Below are 22335 nucleotides of genomic sequence, written 5' to 3'. Positions count from 1 at the left end.
AAAAATAGTGCTTTGTATTTGGTTATTTTGAGAAAAAGAAAGCAGGAAATAAGGTGGCCTTGGCTGCCTCTCATCATTTTGGGGACTGTGGAGGAGCAAAAACACAGCTGTCGGTCTATGGCGATTCTGTGGTTATATTACAAAATGTGTCAACGCTGGGGTCTTAGCAAACTGTGCCAATAAGTCCAGTGGAGCAGTGAAGAAGGCTTCCTGGAAAGGTATCAGTGATACGTTTGTTACGGCTCAAAGTCTTCTGGTAATTATTTTTTACTGATGTCTAGAACGTTTTTACCATTGTAAAACTTTTAGTAGAGGCATCGCTTACATCTCCTGGGTGCTTAGCCCTTTTCATGTTACCTCGGCCTCCTCACCTCACCCTCAAGAACAAACGTGCTAATACTTTTCCAAAACTTGTAGGTACATTTGTATTTTCGTGTCATGAGAAGAGCACAGGACTAACAGGACCCCAGGGCTCTGATTTCTCCAGTTTTTTATTTGGTTGCAAGACTAGGACAAATCCCTATGCTTATCTGTGGAGAGACCTATTTGTGGAATGATACTATTAGCAACTATTTTATTCTATATATAATGTGACTATAAAGCAAATTTATTTCAGTAGTTGGGTCAGGGGTCAACAGAAAATTCAGGCTGGAATTTTTACAACTTTATTAGTCAATCTGATTCTGAGGAAACAAAATAGCCAAGGATAAGAACTTTTAGTCTGAAGATCTATGTTAGGGAAAGAGCAATAGATACTTTAAAGCACATTTTCACTGTTTATGTTGCTTAATATATCCTGGTTTAATATATCAAGCTTCAGTCCATTTTTAAACTGGAGGTAGTTGACTAGCACTCCTTTCTTGAAAGGGGCTTGTGCAAATTTATCTCATCACAAGGAATTCTGATATGATGTCCACTTTGATAAAAATCAGTCTACCTTTTAAAAACCATCCCACCTACTTAGTGCCCATAAAGTTCCACCAAAAGAAATTTGTATAATGGAGGACTTTGTATGGCCCTGTTCACTTTGTAGTTGTTTCTTTAAAGACATGATTCCCTTAGTTCTATGCATTTATTATCTAAATATCTCTTTAAATATAATAAAATGTTCTCCAAATGTGTTTGTGGTATACTTTTTTCTAAAGGGTATTTGCTGACAATCCAATCTGGCATGTGTATTGAAACAAAATTGGCTCAATCTACAGTTATTTTATTTTTTTTCCTGGGTCACACAGTGTCTCTAGGCCCAAAGAATTGTCAGTTACTTCAGGACTTTGATCACCAGCCTAATTGGCAGATTGGTAGCCAGGCAGAAAATGTTCTGAAGCATTCTGTGCATGGGAAACATGTTCTCTCTTTTCCAAATCAAAACACGTTTTGACTATAAGTTTGCATTCAAATGGGATAAATGGAAAGAAATAGCATTATGTATATTTTTTGGAGTGTTTTTTGTTTGATGTAAGTTGTACACACATGAATGGTTCACTGTGACAGTTTGGGATGTAATGCAGTTTTTCCCTGTCTCCATCCCCCCAAACCTCATCATTCCCTAGGTTCCTACTTTATATGTTAGTTCTCTGCATGTAATAAAGAACTTGTTCCCAGACATGTCTGCAAATGGACTGTCTTACTCCTGTGAACATCAGTCAGGTTAAACAGAATAGCACAATATGCAAGCAAGATTTGAAAAGTGCTAACTAGGTACAGGAAAAATTTTCAGTAAAAAGTTGCTTAAAATTAGTTCCTAATACTGTAAAATTTTAGGTACTTAAGTTAAAAATACATTTTACTAACTTTTCATGAAGTATATAGTGGGTTAGCCATTGTGTGTTAAAATTATGTATCTGTCCAAGAAAGCAGTTTAAAGATACTTAAAAAAAATGCCCAACAATTCTTTTCAGGTGGTAGACCTCCTAATTTTGGACAACCAGGATAGGCTTGCTGATGTGCATATAGTGAGTAGCTTTTAGCCCTGTTTTATCTATACTTTCTTCCAAAAACTGTATATGCTATTTCTTCCAAAAACAAAAACATACACAACATCCTAGATGCCATCCAAGAGGATATATTAAAAGGATCTTGAAAAGGCTTTATAGTCGTATGATCCAAGAATCTTTATAGTAAGGATCATATAAAAACTCCCTCATTGGCCAGCTACAAAAGTTGGAGTTACATTGTTTTGATATTTTATTATTTTTTAAAAATAAAGCAATCATTTTTAAGGTTTTGTTGTTAATTTGAGAGAGAGACAGTGAGTCAGGGAGGGGCAGAGGGAGACTCCGCAGCAGGCTTCACGCTGCTAGCACAAAGCCTGATGCGAGGCTTGAACTCATGAAGCTATGAGGTATGACCTGAGCCCAAACCAAGAGTCAGATGCTTAACTGACTGAGCCATCCAGGTGCCCCCATTATTTTATGTTAAAACGGCTTTGCTTTTTCATGTAGGTGGGCATAAAAATGCCATCGCATTCGTGTATATACCTCATATATGAGAAGAAAACTAATGATGGAAAAAACTTTTTAGAGAATTATTAGCTCTCCTACATTATCACACTACTTGTCCATTTTCTTAGTGTGATTGCTCAAGGTGATAGATTTTGTTCCTGGAAGGCTAAGGCTAAACTGAAACAGTTAAAAGCCTATTTCCAGAGCTTTGGTAGAAGCTAGTTTTAATTTTTTCTTCCAGTTTTCTCAGAACAATAATTTGGGGCCATTTGGACCCCTAGTGCATCTCCAGCCCCCAAAGTAAAATGGGAGAGAAGCTAGGTGGCAATACCTGGTTCTACAAATGCACTAGCTATCCAAAAAGGAGAGGTCATGACCATAATTGCTACCTTTCTATTTTTAAATCAACTAAATAGTGCTCTCTCAGAAACACAAGCACGTACAGGAGCAATTAAGCCATATCAATCAAAAGTATTTTTATTTTTAATGTTTAGTTATTTTTGAGAGAGTGTGTGAGTTGGGAGGGGGAGAGGGAGAGGGAGAGGAGGGAGAGGGGAGAGGGGAGAGGGGAGAGGGAATCTGAAGCAGGCTCCAGGCTCTGAGATGTCAGCAGAGAGTCCCAATGCGGGGCTCGAACTCATGAACCATGAAATCATGACCTGAGCTGAAGTCAGAAGCTTAAATAGCCACCCAGGTGCCCCAAAAGTATTTTTAAAATAACAACAAAACACATGGCTTCAATCCAACCAAAAGAACTATGTGCGTGGCATATCCGATGTGTTGACAGAACAGCAGTCTGCAGTCTGCAATACACTATCATGTGGAAAAACCAAAAGAGCGCAAAATAATGTTAATAGTATTCCTTTGTGTAGTTTTAAAGGATATGTATATGTGCTATTCCGTGAATTGAAACTTCTGGGAAGATACATGAACTTTCTAGGAGTCAACCCCTTTTTTTTTTTTTTTTTTGTGGGAGGGGAATGTTGTGTTGCTTTTATATAATTTTCTGTAATTGAATTTTCTAACTCTTGGATATGTTGCTTTTGTTTTTTTTTTCAATGTCAATGGATTACCTGGATGGAAGAGAAAGCATTTTTTGTTTACTGCTTTATATTGCTCAGAATAAAAGAAAATCCTAAATGTTACTTAACAGCACCACAAAAAGACTGATAGATTTGATATTAAAATAAAAATATAAAATATATTAAAACATAAAACTGATGGAAGGACTGGCATCTATGAGAACACCTAAAAATTACTCAGAAAAAGATAATCCAATAGAAAAATGAGCAAAGGATGTAAATAGATACTTCACAAAAAAGGAAATACAAACGTACGATAGTACTTTAGTAACTGAGGGAAATGCAAACTGAAGTAATGAAGTATCATTTCACACATTGAATTTGTAAAGATTTCCAACCATTTTGAGGAACGATGTTGGCAGTTTCTAGTACAGATGTGCTTATCCTAGGATATACAGTTGGCTCTTGAACAATGCAGGGACTAGGTATGCCGACCCTCCATGCATTTGAAAATTCATGTATTACTTCTGACTCCCCCAAAACGTTACTAATGGCTTACTGTTGACCGGAAGCCTTACTGATAACAGTTGATTAACACATACATATTATAAATGGTATTCTTACAACAAAATAAGCTAGAGAAAAAAGTGAAGATAATCATAAAATACATTTACAGAACCATAGTGTAAAAAACCCATATATAAGTGAAATCTGTGCAGTTCAAACCTATGTTGTTCAAGGGCCAACTACACATCCTAAGTAAGGAGGATTACTAACACAGTGAGCATGAGAAGGATGTACAAGAATGTTTCACCAGTGTCGTCAGCAATATAGAAACAGCTTTGGAAATAGCGTTAGGCCATCATTTGGGCAGCAGATAAATTATGGTAGTTCATATAAGTGAATACTAATGCACAGTATTAAAATTAGTGAATGAGAGCATCACATGGGTTAATCACAATGAGTAAAAAATGAAAGCTGCAGAATAGGACAGTTATCAAGTTTTCAATGCTGAAGACTAGAGACGGTTAATGGATACATATAGTAAGTGTGACAACATGTATGAGTGAAAAACACCAAATTCTGGGTGGTGAGGAAAGGAGGTAAACAGGTATTTCACAAAAAACTTCTGGAGACGAAAGGCAATGTGCTGGTCTAGAAATGGTAAAATGTTAAGATTTGAAAAAGCAGCTAGGAACTTTGCAATTCAGTATGTATTTTTCCTATGCTTGAGAGAATTCATAGAGCCACCACCTACACACATACACCTACTTAAGCACAGAGGGTAGCTTCGTCAATGATGTTTAGTGCCCACTGTGGGCCAGATGCCATACTACAAATTGTGGGGGGTGGGTTTCTTAAGTTTGAACAAGACATGGTTACCTGTTCTCAAGAATGTAATCTCACAGAGACAGCCCTGGGTTCTCATGAACTTTGCCACTGATGGTGAGGGAAATGTTATTTTTTATTTTTTAAATGTTTATTTTTGAGAGAGGGAGAGTGAGGGAGGGGCATAGAGAAAGGGAGACACAGAATCCGAAACAGGCTCCAGGCTCTGAGCTGTCAGCACAGAGCCTGGCTTGAACTCACCAACGGTGAGATCATGAGCTCAGCTGAAGTCGGATGCTTAATCGACTGAGCCACCCAGGTGCCCCGAGAAATGTTCTTTAGTAAACGGGCCAAAGACTGTTAAAAGTTAAACACAAGTTACCGAGGATGGAAGAAGGCAAGGTTAAGATATTCACCACTGCCCTGTTTCCTCTGGCTTTATTTATTTTTTTCTTTTATTTTTTTCTCTGGCTTTCCTTTAAAGAATGAAGACAACAACTACAGGAACCATGAGAATGAATTCAGCATAAAACAGAGATCACAACTTCACACATATGCAGAAATTACTTTTATTATGTTAGACTATTTCTTAATAAGCTAGCAATTATTCATGTGAAGGAGAGTTCAGAAAGCTAATTTAGGACTGTATCAGCTTTGTCCTTGATTAGAGATATATGAATTATACACAAAATATCACTCCCTAGAATAGGTTACTCTAGAAGTAGTAGTAGAGAAGGTCTAAGAGACTGATCGTGGAAGAGCTTCTCCCTGCTTGTCTGGTTGTTCCAGTTGGACCACAAGATTTAGGTGAAAGGATGGACATATTTTCTCTGTTGAATTTAAAGTTTTACAACAGTTCGAATGCTGTAAGAGAAGGAAGCAATACACAGTTTTCAGTGATATCTTTTTTTTTTAATGTTTATTTTTGAGAGAGAGAGAGAGAGAGGAGGGGCACAGAGGATCCAAAGTGGACTCTATGGTAACAGCAAATGTGGGGCTCAAACTCCCAAACCATGAGATCATGATCTGAGCCAAAGTCAAGACGCTTTGACTGAGCCACCCAGGTGCCCCTAAATGATATCTTTTAAGACCACTAAAAGTATTTTTTTTACCCTTCTCCATAAACCCCAAGTCATTACATTTTATAATATATAGCTAACGAGGAAACTTACCTCTTTCCTGCATGCATCAGTTCAAAGGCTTCATTAATTTGGTCAAAAGGCAGATTGTGAGTCACAAATTCATCAACTTTTATCTTTTTGGACATATATTCGGATACTAACTTTGGGACACTTTCCACACTCTTCCATCCTAAAAGAAATCACACATGTATTAATTCTTCCAACAAATCTTTGCAGTATGCTTATTACTTAGTGGGTGACAGACATTTAAGAGAATAAATTTTTGGAGCTAGAATGTATTATGTTAAATGAAATAAGTCAATCAGAGAAAGACAAATATCATATGATTTCACTCATATGTGGAATTTAAGAAACAAAACAGATGAACATTCGGGAAGAAGGAGGGAAAAAGAGAGGGAAACAAACCACAAGAGACTCTTAACCACACAGAACAAACTGAAGGTGGAGGCATCTGGGTGGGAGATGGACTAGATGGTTAATAGATACTGAGGAGGGACTTGTGATGAATGCTGGGTGTTGTATCTAAGTGATGAATCGCTAAATTCTATTCCTGAAACCAATACTGCACTGTATGTTAACTAAAATTTAAATTAAAAAGAAAAAAAAAACCCTGATTTTCTCATCAATTAAAGAGGACTGAAAAACTTCAAAATTAGCATACAGAGAAAGAAGAATTTAATGTACATCTTTAGTTAAAAAAAACAGTAAATGCCTTTTGAGTATTTTCCTTTTTCTGTGTTAAGATTTACTAAAATCTCATTAAGGTTTTAGCCAAGTGAGACTTCTAAGATACCAGGACAGAACTCTGAAGTCTTAGAACAAACTTATTTGGCTCCACAACAGCAAAGATTCTATAATTATGACATTTAAGGAAGAACAAACCTGACGTAATACAGGACTTTTATTTCTTTGGTTTTAAAGCCTTTTTTTTTTTTTTTTTAAGTTTATTTATTCATTTGAGAGACAGAGAGAGAGAAAGAGTGAGCTTGAGTGGGGAAGGGGCAGAGACAGAGGGAGAGAGGGAATTCCAAGCAGGCTCCTCACTGTCAGCACAGAGCCCGATGCAGGGCTTGAACTCACGAGTCGTGAGATCATGACCTGAGCAGAAACCAAGAGCCGGATGCTTAACCAACCGAGCCACCCAGGCACCTCTTATTTCTTTGGTTTTAAATTCAACAATGAAATTAGGGATAGCATCTCACACCAGAAATCGTGAAACTGAAAACAAAAGTGGGAAATTCTTAGCTATATAAGATTTTAAACAAAATTGGTGCTTCGATCTTTGACTTGTATTGAAAGAAGCAATAAATCAACAAAGACACCTTCCCACCTTTTACACCAGGGACACTTTGTAGCTCATTTCAAACCTCTTTTGAGCCTTTTCCAAATCTGCCTCCTTATATCCTCTATTAATTATTTTTCTCTTACAAATCATAGGTCTTTTCCTTTCTCCTTTTTTTAAAAAATGTATTATTTATTTAAGTATGCTCCATGACCAATGTGGGGCTTGAACTCACAAGCCCGAGACCAAGAGTCACATACGCTACCAACTGAACTAGCCAGGTGCCCCCTTCTTTAAATCCCCTGGTAACAGAGACAAGTACAGCCACCTCTATTTGTTAGACCAAAACTTCTATTTACATCTGTGGGTCATATTTTAACAACACCCATCACACCCCAATACTCCAGCTTCTTTCCCAACTAGCATGTGCTGGGGTGATGAGGCTTCAGTGAGAGGTTATGATCAACCCCCTGGCTCAGTCTTCCAGGCTTAAAATGTCCTTTTAAATACAGCTAAGGACCTGAGAGGATGTGTGGCTTTAAAAGTCTGTTCTGATATACTCAAGTGAGGCGTACAGCTTGTTGGAAAGGGGAGGTTAGTCTGCATGACAATTTTTATGGTGAATTCTATAGTATAAAGGCAGAAACTTCGGCCAAACCCCCTCATACCCTCTTGGTCTTTTCCTCTGGCCTTGAAAAAAGCTGGCATGATAGGGGATCTTAAACACCTTGTTAAGTTCAGATTATTGAAAATTCACGCTAAGTGATTTTTTTCCCTAAGAGGATGGCGAGAAATATACTTTTTTAAAAAACCTACAAAAACTTTAGATTTCATTCATTCACACTTGTTGGAATATACAGGCACGATCTGTGCCTCCTAGGTGAGCAACTAGCAAAACAGATGGAAACTGTTTCTCAGCATTCTATCAGTAGTTAGGCAACCCCAAACCACCATGCGTTTTTTTAGGATCACAAAAGGGGAAAAATGATCAGTCTGGCAGCTTTTCATTTCTGTTATAAAGTTTTGTCTAATACAGTATTTTCAGTTGAAGACTTTGTATTGGTTACTACTGAAATCAGTACTATTTAGACAAGAGGTATTATTACATCCAGCGACAACCAGACACTCTGGAAAAATGAGCACAAATGCCAATAACCTCTTTAAGTCCATAACATGAGTGTGGCTGACAATGCTGTTTGTATCCCTGGAACCTACTTCTAACTTCTGCCCTAACCCCCAACTATTTCCTCATTAACAGGATACTGATTTTTTGTGTGTAAACAGTGGGTCTCCTGCTTCAGAGGAAGTTGAGTATCTCCCCAGCCCCAGGGGTAAATACTGACTGAATGTGAAGCCCTCCTATTAAAATAGCTGTGCAACAACTTGATGAAGGTAGCCCATGAAAATTCTTAAAATGAAAAATCAGCCTGGGATTAAAATTCTGCTGATGGAAATGACAAAAGAGAAAATGTGCTCACCCATTAACTTACCTCCAAAGGCAGTGCCTTTCCACGTGCGGCCTGTTACCAGCTGAAACGGGCGAGTGGCGATCTCTTCACCCGAAGCAGCTACTCCAACCACCACGCTGACTCCCCAGCCTTTGTGGCAGGCCTCTAGTGCTGCTCTCTGCAGGAAAGAGAGGACCAAATCACAGGAGTCAGTGCGTTGTGCCGGCCATCTCTGCTTCCCCAGTAAGTAACTTTTGGGGGAACGGTGGCGGCACAGAGCTATTTTTTAAAAAAAAAAAAATGACAACAAAAAGATCAAACTGAATATTTAGTCAATGTAATTTTATTCAAGTTTTAATAAGATAAATTACCAAATGTATTAATCTGGCTAAATACTAACACAAAATGAAAGAATTTAAAGCTTTTATTTCCCGTCTAGTTTTAAAAGTAAATCCTAGTTAAAAATTCTAAAGACTTTAATAAAGGAAGCAAGGTGGAGAATAGTACTATTTTGCGGAGGATTGACTTTATGTCAAGTAGGTGCATCTTGCACCTGAGGAAACTGAGGTGTTAGAGAAGCTGTTGCTCAAGGTTAGTGAAGCGGATATACAGTTGACCCTTGAAAAACACACAAGGGTTGGGAAGCTGACCCCCTGCCCAGTCGAAAAGTCACATTAACTTTTGACTCCCCCAAATTTAATAGCCTTCTGCTGACTGGGAGACTTACCAGCAATATAAACAGTTGATTACCAGCTATTCTGTATGTGTATTTCATACTCTATTCTTACAATAAAGTAAGCTAGAGAAAAAAAAGGAATGAAGCTAAAACTTACCATGACTTTCACGTTACCAATGCACTCAAAGGAGTAGTCCACTCCCCCATCAGTCATTTCAACGAGCACTTCCTGGATGGGTTTACTGAAGTCTTGGGGGTTAATACATTCAGAGGCTCCAAACTCCTTGGCCCGTGCGAATTTATCTTTATTGATGTCCACACCAATGATCCGGGATGCACCAGCCACCTTACAGCCCATGATAACCGCCAATCCAACTCCTCCTAGGCCAAAGACGGCACAAGTAGAGCCAGGCTCCACCTAATAGTAAACATAGTTTGTAAGGCACTCATTGCACGAGAGTCAAGGAAATCACTAGGTTTCTAACACACTGGGCCAATTTCACTATTCCAGCAAAGCTCCGCTGTATCAAACTAGAAGGCGGAAGCTAAAACCCGGGCCAATCTCTTACCTTGGCAGTGTTCACAGCAGCACCATAACCAGTTGAAATTCCACAACCCAGAAGGCAGACTTTATCCAAAGGTGCTAAAGGATCAATTTTAGCAACAGAGATATCAGCCACAACTGTATATTCCGAAAATGTGCTGGTTCCCATGTAATGTAAAATTGTCTTTCCTTTGCAAGTAAATCTGCTAGTACCATCTGGCATTAATCCTTTCCCTTGAGTAACTCTAAAGAAAATAAAAAAGGAGAAAGGCAGGGTAAAATCAGGTTTTTCAAAACCCACAGGAAAAAAAAAGTTTTAAATATGACAGGTAGACAAGAAAGTGTGTAAGCCCCAAAGTCAGATTTCTACTGTATTTATTAATAATTTACCACTTTTCAGCAATGCCTTATTAGAAAACCTTACAAAAGACTTATAATCCTACATATCTTTTCCAACATTCAATATTCTTCTGGATCTTGTTGTCAGGGTATTGAGATAAAATTTAACAGATACAACTTATGGATTAGATGAAATAATTTGAAAATTCTATCACCGGCGCGCCTGGGTGGCTCAGTCAGTTAAGTGTCGGACTCTTGATTTTGGCTTAGGTCATGATCTCACAATATGTGAGTTGAAGCCCCGTGTGAGGCTCTCTGCATCTTCTCTGTGTGCTCTCTCAAAACAAACATTAAAAAAAAAAATCCATGAAAAAACTATGAGCAAATATAACTTCTTAGAGCATACAGCCCAAACCAGAATCTACACAGAGATTATGAGCAATTATGCAGATTAGGTGATGAAAATAGCCAAACTGGCTGATTTAGATCTTTCAGGAGGCTTTGTTAAAAGGCTAACAATCCTCAAGGATTCAGGTTATCTCTTCTTTCTCTGTAACTCTGTCTGTTGCCTGTGTAGTTGGTAACACTAATAAAAGATAAAGGAAAAGAAAAAAGCTCACAAAAGCAACCAGTATGATAAATAGTAACAAAAATTGTTTTTGATATTCTAAATAAGTAATGTAATGTCTTGCTTAGGAGTACAGGTCCTAAAGTCAGACACACTTGGGTCAAATCCTGTGTGATCGTGGGCCAGTTAATTAACCTCTGTGGCTTAGTTACCTCACTAAAAAATGGAGAAACAATCATATCTCAAAGATTGCTATAAAATCAAATGAGGTGTTATGGAAGGCATTAACATTGTGCCTGGCACAGAGTGCTTATTAAATCTTTATTATTGGGGCGCCTGGGTGGCGCAGTCAGTTAAGCGTCCGACTTCAGCCAGGTCACGATCTCGCGGTCCGTGAGTTCGAGCCCCGCATCAGGCTCTGGGCTGATGGCTCAGAGCCTGGAGCCTGTTTCCGATTCTGTGTCTCCCTCTCTCTCTGCCCCTCCCCCGTTCATGCTCTCTCTCTGTCCCCCAAAAAATAAATAAACGTTGAAAAAAAAATTTTTTTTTTAAAAATAAATCTTTATTATTTTTCAAAATAATGCACTATAATTTGATGTTCGTTCTTAGGCTAATCCTTTGGAATAAACAGGAATAAACAAATACACACATGAAAATAGATTGCCTCTAGACTCAAGAGTAAATAATTTCCTTTGAGAAAAAAATATGACCAGAAACAAAAAACAAATCTGTGACAAAGCTCTACCACAGATAACTGTTGTATCTTTAAGAGCAACTTAAGTTTGTTCACCCTTCCTTAATGCAAGAAATCACTTCTATCTCAGAGGAGTTTCTTGAACAAAAGGTGATGTGGGATACATTTCATGCTCTGAAAGGACTTGTCCCTCTGAAAGGCTACAGGCAGCCACAAAAAGGCCAATACCATTATTATACTTGATATGTCCCAAGTTGTTAGACTGCGTTTGAAATTACCTTTCAAAATGAGATTTTGGTTCTAGCTTTGCCAAAATTAACTGGACTTATATAGTGAATGACATCTTGTTTCCCAAAATAGAATTTTGTCAATGGCACTAGAAAACAAATGCAAGAACACACGATCTTTTATGTATGACCCAATCTTCTAAGTCATGGACCCAGCTCTAATGTGTGTGTGGGGGTGTGTTCCCTTTTACGTAACATTAAGCAATTCTTGGACACCAGCAAGGTGTCTGGCAATTCAACTCAATTCTGACACTAGCCACCTGGAGACAGCATCAGATCCCACAGGTTAAGGACTCAGTCCTAGAAGACTGCCCCCTACCTTTCACTTCAGATGCCAGCTGCAAGGCCGAAACTGTTACCAGTGCTTCTGACCCCAATGGCTACAGATTGGAGGTTCCAAAGATTTTCTTCCTCAGGTTCTTTTAATGTCCTAGAATGGCTCGCAGAACTCATGGAAACACCTATGTTATTATTTTTAAAAGTTTATTCATTTTGAGAGCGAGTGAGAGCATGGGAGGTGGAAAAAGAGAGAGAGAGAATCCCAAGCAGGCTCCATGCTGTTAGTGCAGAGCCTGATGCAGGGTTTGAACTCACAAAACGTGAGATCATGACCTGAGCCGAAATCAGGAGCTGGAGGTTTGACTGAGCCACACAGATGCCAGTTTTTATTTACTTATTTAATTTTAGAGACAAAGAGCGAGCACAAGCGAGGGACAAAGGGAGGGTGAGAGAATCTTAAGCAGGCTCCACACCCAGCACAGAGCCCCAGTGCAGGGCTTGATCCCATGACCCCAGGATCATGACCTGAGCTGAAATCAAGAGTTGGACGCTCAACTGAGTCACCCAGGTGCTCTTTAAGTTATTGAAGGATACGATAAAGGATATGAATCAACAGCTAGATGAAGATAAAGTATGGGGAAAGGCTGAGGAGTTTCCATGCCCTCTCCAGGTATGTCACTCTCCTCAATCTACACGTGTTCACCAGCCCCAAAGCTCTCTGAACCCAGTCCTTTTGGGATTTTATGAAAGCTTCATTATAGCCATGACCGACTAAGTCACTGGCCATTGACTGATTCAACTTCCACGCCTCCTTTTCCTTACCAAAGGTCAGGCCACCCCTAGGTTACCTAAGGGCTTTCCAAAAGTCCCCTTCATTAACATAACAAAGGCACTTTTATAGCCCACATCACAGGAAATTCTACTAAATTTTAATAGCTATGAGCCAGAAACCATGGCAGAAGACCCCAATACATATGAGAAATATGTATCTGGTTATCTGAATGAAATCACAATATTGCATCCAGCAATTCCAATCCTAGGAAAATACCCAAGAGAAAGTAGTCACATATTCACTAAGAGCTATGAATAGAAATGTTCACAGCAGCATGAATCACAACAGCCCCAAACATTTGAGCAACTTAAATGTCCATCAGCAGGGGAATGGATAGAGATAAATGGATGTATATTTGGAATGATAGAAAAGAGGTGATTCACAGAGCAACTTAAACACATTTCACAGACATTATGAGGAAACCAAACAAAAGAGCACACAGTATGTGATTCTATTTATATGAAGTCCTGTAGTGAAAGAAATCAGAATAGTGGTTCCCTTTGAGAGAGGCAGGTACTGAAGCGCAAGGGATATGAATGACTTTGTAGGGTGCTGGAATGGTTCTCTACGTTGATCTGGGTGGTTATAACCATTAGGTGTGTATATACATAACAATTCATTGAGCTGTACACTTAAGGTTTATAGTACTTTATTACATATGTTTTACCTCAGTAAAAAGGGGAATACAACATCTTAAATTGCCTCAAAGAAATAGGTAAGTGCTGTTAGTTACCTTATTACAATAAAGTAACTACCTTTTCTGTGTCAAGGGGTTAAGTTATCTCTTGTAGTCTTCCTAGTAACCTTATGGGTTTCACTACTTTGATTTCATGGACAATAAAATGGCTCATAAAAATGCTTCTATTTAATTTCCTAGGCATGTCCCTCCTTAATATACGTTTTGGCAAGTTTAGACGAATGTTATGGAAGAAGAATGGGTTCAGAAAATTCTGTTTTATCTAATAGCTGATGATATTGGGCACACCACTTAATTTGAATCTTCATTTTTTCATCTATGAAAACGGGGATACCAATGATAGTGAGGCTGCCATAAAGCTGGAATGAAATAATTCACGGAGAATGCTCTGTATAGACTGCCACACAATTACTTATTATCTTAAGGACCAAATAACAAAGATACTAACCTTATCTTCTGGCAAAGGTTTGTCTTAGGGTTTAGACAAAATTTGCATTCTCCACACTGTGGGATGTAGAGTGGGATGACAGTATCGCCTGGGAAACAAATGCAAAGACGTTATTCTGAATAGGTGACATCTGTTTCTAAACGGATACATCAGCCTCTGCAAATCCCCACTTCTCATGTGGCTTTGCAAGGTTAACTTCAACTCAGAACTTTACCTACACAACATCATTCAGACACTGCCTGACTATGCAAAAAACACAAGTTTCAAAATTTTTATTGAGAGAAAGCTCTTAAACTGTACTTGGAGAACAAGGTCATGGGCTTTAAAATACTGACTCACCGATGAATCTTTAAAAATTCTTGTTTAATTGGTCCAAACTGGCTTTGGAAATATACTTAAATAGTTTCAGATGACAGTAGCTTGCAAAATCAGAAAGAAAAAAAACTCTCAAATATTTGTGCTTCCTAGATAAGGAATAAAATTCTTCCTGAAAAATGACTCAGGTGATAACTTGTGAAAAAAACAATGTATAAAAATAATTTCCTTGTAGAAATAAATTGAAATTATAAAATTAAGAGTGGTTCAGATATCCTCCTTACCTGCCTTCAGGGTAGTAACTCCTTCGCCAACACTTTCCACGATCCCAGCCCCTTCATGTCCCAAGATCACTGGAAAACTCCCCTCAGGATCAGCCCCACTCAGGGTATAGGCATCGGTGTGGCAAACTGCAGTGGCGATAATCTAGCAGATCAAGAGCATTTAAGGGTGTTTGCTTGCAATCCAGAGAGATACAGGTCAAAGGAAAGGCATTTTCAATACCACATTTCATTGATTCTAAGATACTTTTGTTTCATATTTTAATCTTTAAAATCAGCAAGTATTTACAATCTATGGTATCTTAATTGGAATTGGCAGTTTTTAAGTGATACATAAAAGTAATGGTGTGTTTATATGCAAAGACACATGGTACATCTATCCCTTTTCAGTGCATGCTAGCAAAAGAAGGTGAACAAGGTGATTTTATGGGCACTGTGCCTACAGGTGTGGAGAGAACATGACCTGTGTACAAAGCGGGAGGAGTCCATTTCACTGCTGGGATCCTTGTGACTGTTGACAAATGTGACTCCTAAGAAGGTATGGACTACTGCGGAAATATGCCTGCCTGCTTATTAGGGCCAAAATTCAGAGCTTTTAGTGAAACCAACTCCCTTTTTGGCAGCCACACACAATTACTACTTAAACAGCCTTTTATTCTTATCTGGCTTTTAAGTAGGTTATCTTTCCAAACGATTTAACGCACAGAAAGGAAGTCTTGGAGTGTTTATATTTATGCTTCTTTGTCTCTCACCCATGTACCTGCTTACAAGGTAACATTCTTTGCCATTTGTTTTGTTTCCCAGGGAAGACAGTGCGCCCCAAACAGCTCATCTTAGTATATCCCAGGACACATTTTCTTTTTCAGTAGCAAAATCACAATCAGGTTCATTTCTGAACTTAAAGAAAAACATATAAACTGTCATAAGTCTGGGTTGCAAAAGATCTTAAGAAATTATTTGGCCCTGGGCTCTGCAACCTGCTATTTGATCCCTGGGAGCATGAGCATTTGTTTGGAGGTAGGATGGGGAAAGGATCCTCTAATTCATAGCAAAAAAGAGCTTATTTTTTTCTAGGATGTTAGTTTCATTCAATGGTTACTACTTTAAAGTATTAATTTTACATCAAAACAAGTGTAGAATGCTATAAATATCCAGTTGGCTGCCTTGTGCAATACTGTTCTCTCCAAGGGTAACTTCATTTCTCTGACACAACAGAGGCTGAGAAGCACTAGACTAATGAATCCCCTGAACACTGCTCTTGCCTGCAAGGGTCAGTACATTTTATTTTATTTTTTTTTTAATTTTTTTTTTTTAACGTTTATTTATTTTTGGGACAGAGAGAGAGCATGAACGGGGGAGGGGCAGAGAGAGAGGGAGACACAGAATCGGAAACAGGCTCCAGGCTCCGAGCCATCAGCCCAGAGCCTGACGCAGGGCTCGAACTCACGGACCGCGAGATCGTGACCTGGCTGAAGTCGGACGCTTAACCGACTGCGCCACCCAGGAGCCCTGGGTCAGTACATTTTAAAGCTCTCCAAGCAAGCGGACTTCACTTGCTTGTTGCTCCAATCAAATCAGGAACCTCTTCCCAAATCGTATTTGAAACCTCCACTAACAAAACTGAAGACCATTTCTTCTTTTGTTTCTAATGTGTCATCATACATTTTAAATTATGGGCTTGGCAGAAAGGGGGAACATCCTATAAAGTCATCTTAAACACAGGCTACAGAAGAAAGAGTGCAGTTATCCAGTGATCCATGGGGAAGGCTGCTTAGCTCACCCTCACAAGCTAAAAAGAGGGACAGGAGTGCTGCAAAAGTGAAGCAGGTAAAGTAAGAGGAGGAGGATGTGATTCCCAGGTTGGAGGACTTTCAATACTTTCTCTTTAACGCTGTCCTTGGGGATTTATCCACAGAGGATTCATCTATCCAGAGACCTCATTGTAAGTCTCCTTTTCCAGTGCCCTCAATATATCATTACCTTAATTCGCACTTCATGAGCCTTTGGGGGTGCCACCTCTACCTCCTCTATAGAGAGAGGTTTTCCTGCTTCCCAGGCAACTGCAGCCTTGCACTTGATAACCTGAGATCAGGGAAAAAAGAGAGCAAGTTGTTTATCCTCCTGCACTAATAATCAACTACTTATTTAGATCCTGACTACTAATCTTAGAAAATATATCACAGAATCACAAAAACCATAACCTCTAAGTGATATGGAGAATTATTTTGCATGGTTTTAAGATTATTATTGTTTAAAATCATTTTTTTTTTTTTTTTTTTTTTTGAGAGAGACATGGACAGAAAGTGTGCGTGAGCAGGGGAGGGGCGGAGAGAGAGGGAGAACGAGAATCTCAAGCAGGCTCCACACTCCCAGTGCAGAGCCCGATGTGGGGCTTGAACCTACCAAACATTAGATCATGACCTGAGCCAAAGTCAAGAGTTGGATGCTTAACCAACTGAGCCACCCAGGCACCCCCTGCATGTTTTTAGATTTCATACAAGTAATGTTCACTAAAAAAATTTAATTCAGATGACTACATGGTCAGCTGTAAAAGCCTCTTTTGGTTAAGTTTTATTAGTCAAATATTTAACGATCTTCTAGGAATACGTTAAAAATACGGGTTCTGGGGGCACCTGGGTGGCTCAGTTGGGTGAGTGTACAACTTCAGCTCAGGTCATGGTCTCGTGGTTTGTGGGTTTGAGCCCTGTGTCTGGCTCTGTGCTGACAGCTCAGAGCCTGGAGCCTGCTTCAGATTCTGTGTCTCCCTCTCTCTCTTCCCCTCCCCCACTTGTGCTCTGTCTCTAAATAATAAATAAATATTTAAAAAAGCTAAAAGCAACACAGGTTCCAGAGCATCTAGGTGGCTCAGTCGGATAAGTGTCAGACACTTGATTTTGGCTCAGGTCATGATCTCATGGTTCCTGAGTTTGAGCCCCACGTCAGGCAGACAGCACGGAGCCTGCTTGGGATTCTTGCTCTTCCTCTCTCTCTCTCAAAATAAATACTTTAAAAAAAAATACAGGTTCTAAGACAATCTGATTCAGTAGGTCTGCCACAGGATCCAAGGAATCTGAATGCTTAACATGTACCCTATGGTATTCCTTTACTAAAGCTGGTTTAAGTTAACACTGGTTTAGTGCAAAACCGCAAGGTGGGAAGGAGCATAAGGAGGATCAGAATGGGAAAATTTTAAAACACTATATTTAGGGGCACCTGGGTGGTTCAGTCGGTTAAGCATCTGACTCCCTGATGTCTGCTCAGGTCACGATTCCATGGTTCATGGGATTGAGTCCCGTGTCGGGCTCTGTGCTGACAGTGTGGAGCCTGCTTGGTATTCTCGCTCTCCCTCCCTCTCTCTCTGTCCCCTTCCCTACTCACATTTTTTCTCTCAAAATAAATAAACTTAAAAAATTACTGTATCTACCCCTTTTAACTGTGCTATATAATACAATTGCCACTTGCCATGTGTGCCTTTCAAGCGGAACTGATATAAACTGTAAATGTAAAAGATCTGCAGATTATGAAGACATAGTAAAAAAAAAAAAAAAAGTAAAAGTATTTCAATACTTAAAAAGTATTAATTACATGTCAAGGCAGTAATTTGAACACAGTAATTCCTCTTTATCTGTAAAGCATAGATTCTCAGACTCCCGTGGATGTCTGAAACTATATATACTATGTTTTTCCTATGCAAACATATCTATGATAAAGTTTAATTTATAAATCAGGAACAGTAAGAAATTAACAGAATTATATTGTAGTAAGTTATGTGAATAGTCTTTCTCTCAAAATCTTATTGCACTATATGTATGTACTACTCCTTGTGCTGATGTAAGATGATAAAATGCCTACCTGGTGAGATGAAGTGAAGTGAGTGAGGTAGGCATTGTGATGCAGTGTTAGGCTACTAATGACCTTCTGACAATAGGTCAGAAGGAAGATTACCTGCTTCTGAACTGCAAATGACTGCAGGTAACAGAACCCGTGGAAAGTGAAACTGCGGATAAGGGGGGGATTACTGTATAATGGATTAAATTTTAATCAATTTTATTTTTTATTATTCATTTTTTAACCCAATTTTAATGTGGCTACTAGAAAAAAATTCCGGGGCGCCTGGGTGGCGCAGTCGGTTGGGCGTCCGACTTCAGCCAGGTCACGATCTTGCGGTCTGTGAGTTCGAGCCCCGCGTCAGGCTCTGGGCTGATGGCTCAGAGCCTGGAGCCTGTTTCCGATTCTGTGTCTCCCTCTCTCTCTGCCCCTCCCCCGTTCATGCTCTGTCTCTCTCTGTCCCAAAAATAAATAAACGTTGAAAAAAAAATAAAAAAAAAAAAAATTAAAAAAAAATTCCAAGCTAATTAGCTAGAAATGCTAACTTCAAGCATAGCATTGACTTAGAAATTCTAGTCAGTACTAGAATTTAGTACTAGGCCTCCTTTACTAGAGCATCAGGTGTAATGAGGAAAGGTAAAAAAAATTTTTTTATTGAAGCATAGTTAATATACAATATTGTATTAGTTTCAGGTGGACAACATAGCAATCTGATGTTTATATACATTAAGAAATGATCACCATGATAGGTGTAGTTATCATCTGTCCACCATACAGTTATTACTATATTATTGACTTTATTCTCTATGTTGTACTTTATACCCCCATGACATCTTTTATATCTGCGAGTTTGACCTCTTAATCCCTGTCACCTATTTTGCATTGCCCCCACCCCCAAAAGTTTTGAGCAGTTCACAAAATGCTTATGAAATGTGTTGACAGAACAAAGGATGCAAACTGCTGGGTTTATAGGAGACAGACCTGAAAGTCAACACTTACAAAAAGGGTAAGTTAAAGGGAGAGGCACAAAGTGGAGAAAGAGTGTTAACTTTCATTGGTGGGTTTGAAAAAACTTCACTTTTAACTAGGATACCCAAGGATGAGAAAAAGTTAGTTACAAATCATAGTAATTAAACACCTACAAATATAAAAAGCTATTGTGAGGAGTAAATGAAAATGAATAAAAACTCCCTAATATAGTGCTTGGCATTGTGCTTTGCAGAAACAAATAGTATTTATTAGAACTAGAACAAAGAGTGGAGGAAAAGCAGAGTTGAACTGTATAGAGAGCTGAGTGGCTTGTGTAAATTGGTGAGGCTGGAAATTATTATTTTTAAAATTAAAGGGTAGATACTAAATCTTATGGTAAAAATATGCAGACATTGCATTAGAATGTTTTCACCTCAACTGACCATAAATCTCAAAACAAAATCACAAAGGTCAAATTCAAAATAGTCACATATTCTAGAGAATTTAGGCAACAAGAATAAATATAATTCATCCATAATTTTTTTTTTTTTTTTTTTTAGTGAGGGGGAAGAGGGAGATAGAGAATCTTATGCAGGCTCCATGTTCAGTAAGGAAGCCCAATGGGGACTTGATCCCTTGACCCTGGGATCATGACCTGAGCTGAAATCAAGTCAGATGTTCAACTGACTCAGCTACCCAGGTGCCCCTAATTCATCCATAATCTAAGTTCTTTTTAAATTAGAAAAAAAATTTTGTTTTAAATTTTATTTATTTTGGGAAAGAGCGCATGAGAAGAAGGGCACAGAGAGGGGAGAGACAGGATCCCAAGCAGGCTCCATTCTGGCAGCGTGGAGCTACAGGTAGGGCTCAGTCCCACCAATGGTGAGATGAGGACCTGAGTCAGATGCTTAACTAGCCACCCAGGTGCCCCAATAATCTAGGTTTTTATACCCCCCTCCCCTATTTTAAGGGATGCTTGAGAAATTTTTTTCCTTTTAATGACAATTCTAAAACAAAGCTCCACCCTAAATCTACTTTGCCCTACTTCAAATATGATCACAGGATAATTTTTCACCTTCTCCAAATAAAGGCACTACGTTATAAAGAAAAACAACTTGCCAGTTTGTTAAGTATGAAAGATCGTTTAGCGTTTACCATTTCTTTTCAACCTCAACATTTAATGTCATAAATCTTTCTAAAGTTTGCAAAACACTAAAACACTAAGCAACTTTAGCCTGATTATTCACGTTACTCGTGCATTTCTGCCTTTCTTTACTGTCTAAAGTATATTTCAGGAACCTGGAACAGTTCCTTGCAAAGGGACAGGCCTGGCTCACTATCTTAATGTAACCACTAAGGTCGACCAACTTCTTAAATCTCAATTTTTGGTGTGCAAAATGGGGACAATACTCGCAGAAGCGTCACGGTAGGATTAAAAGAGGAAAGTTCTGGTGCCTTAAGTGCTCAAAAATGTTACTACTGAAAGGGACCCAGGAGCCTTCGCCATTCTTTAGTGGCACCATAATTATTCAATTAACAATTATAGTCATGAAACACAACAACCTGAGGGTTAGGAGCACGGGCTCTGGCTGTAGTTCTGCTACCAGCAAGATGACTCCAGGCAAGTTACTTATTTTTGCAAACGCAAAGCGTGAACGCTCTTAAACCTTTTCTACCGCCCCCTCCCGCCTCGGGCTGCACCAAAAGCCTCGAAACCTTTCAAGTAAGGAGCCCAAAGACTCTTTCCATTCCTTCCCGCAGAGCAGCTTGCCCGAGGCACCGTTTCAGATCCGGCAGCTGATATCAGCCTACCGGCCTAGGCCCCGCGCAGTCAAGCGACCGGGTTCCATCCCATGCTTTCCCTTTCTCCTCTTCCCTGGGCCCGGTCGCGCTGCACAGCCAAGCCTACCTGGTTCGCCATGTCCTCGGACTCCGATCAGTGAGGGGTGGACATCCGGGGTGGGGCGCACGGGGCTGGGGATGTGGGCGGGACGTGCGCCCAGCGCAGGGGGGCGCGGCGTGGGCGGGGCGTGCTCCCAGCGAGGTCCCGCCGCCGCCTGCTCCGGGGGGCGGAGCGTGAATACAGCGCTCGCTAGGCCAGTCTGGCGCGAAGGGCGGTGCCTGAAGTGTGACGCCTCTGGCGTTGTAGCTCGCGCCCACGTGGTGTCGCCTCCAAAGCTGGAGGGTTTTGCGCGAGGCTGGAGGGCGGCGGCTTTGTGGCAGAAACCTGCCGGCTGGATGCAAAACATCTGTGTCAGGAAGGGGTTTTCCCCGTGTAACGTTAGCCCAGGCAGCGTAGATAAAGCTTATGAAGCACACATGTGGAAGGTGAGGGACCAGGAATTTAACTGGAAGCACGTGAGAGAGAGGACTGCACCATTCTGTGCGCCTTCTACACTGTGTGCGCTGTGACTTGAGGGCACGAGTAAGATCGAGCCCTTCAAAGGACTCTCCATTGATGGGAAAACTGAGTTGGGAGAAGAATGCTTAAAGGGGAGACGAAGGAGGTACCCATTCGGGAAACTTTTTTTTTTTTTTCCAACGTTTATTTATTTTTGGGACAGAGAGAGACAGAGCATGAACGGGGGAGGGGCAGAGAGAGAGGGAGACACAGAATCGGAAACAGGCTCCAGGCTCTGAGCCATCAGCCCAGAGCCTGACGCGGGGCTCGAACTCACAGACCGCGAGATCGTGACCTGGCTGAAGTCGGACGCTTAACCGACTGCGCCACCCAGGCGCCCCTCGGGAAACTTCTAAAGGCACTATTCCAGCTGCTTTTGAAGGGTGAGTAGGATTTTTAGCGGTTGGTAGAACACAGGAAGAAACCTGCAAGGAGTACTAGTGAACGAAAAGCCTCCAGAAAGTTTGATATGGTGTGGTTTAGGAGTGGCCAGCGTGGAGAGAGAGGGAA

The 22335-nt window shown here is 39.9% G+C and overlaps 1 protein-coding gene across 1 annotated transcript; it reads right to left on the bottom strand.

Annotated features, from left to right (window-relative positions):
• Positions 1 to 5348: 5348 nt before the first annotated feature.
• On the bottom strand, positions 5349 to 21455 carry ADH5 (alcohol dehydrogenase 5 (class III), chi polypeptide). The gene is made up of 9 exons (XM_025922362.2): positions 21334 to 21455; positions 16608 to 16709; positions 14631 to 14772; positions 14032 to 14119; positions 9913 to 10132; positions 9501 to 9761; positions 8710 to 8845; positions 5968 to 6106; positions 5349 to 5659 (listed from the first exon to the last, which is right to left on the bottom strand). The coding sequence occupies exons 1-9, from the start codon at positions 21343 to 21345 to the stop codon at positions 5635 to 5637; spliced, it is 1125 nt and encodes a 374-aa protein (XP_025778147.1). The 5' UTR covers positions 21346 to 21455; the 3' UTR covers positions 5349 to 5634.
• Between the last annotated feature and the right edge of the window lie 880 nt (positions 21456 to 22335).

This window comes from Puma concolor, chromosome B1, assembly GCF_028749965.1.
Source record: "Puma concolor isolate L17-30 chromosome B1, mPumCon1.1.hap2, whole genome shotgun sequence".
NCBI lineage: Eukaryota > Metazoa > Chordata > Mammalia > Carnivora > Felidae > Puma > Puma concolor.
The sequence above is the reverse complement of the archived record's forward strand: the minus strand, read 5'-3'. Positions and strand labels throughout refer to the sequence as shown.

Excerpts from the sequence above, each read along its gene's own strand:
- ADH5 (XM_025922362.2), bottom strand. Across the intron at positions 10,133-14,031 it reads AACCTTTGCCAGAAGATAAG|AGTTACTCAAGGGAAAGGAT; the intron begins GTTAGTATCTTT and ends TATTTTCTTTAG. Across the intron at positions 5,660-5,967 it reads CTGATGCATGCAGGAAAGAG|CATTCGAACTGTTGTAAAAC; the intron begins GTAAGTTTCCTC and ends CTTCTCTTACAG.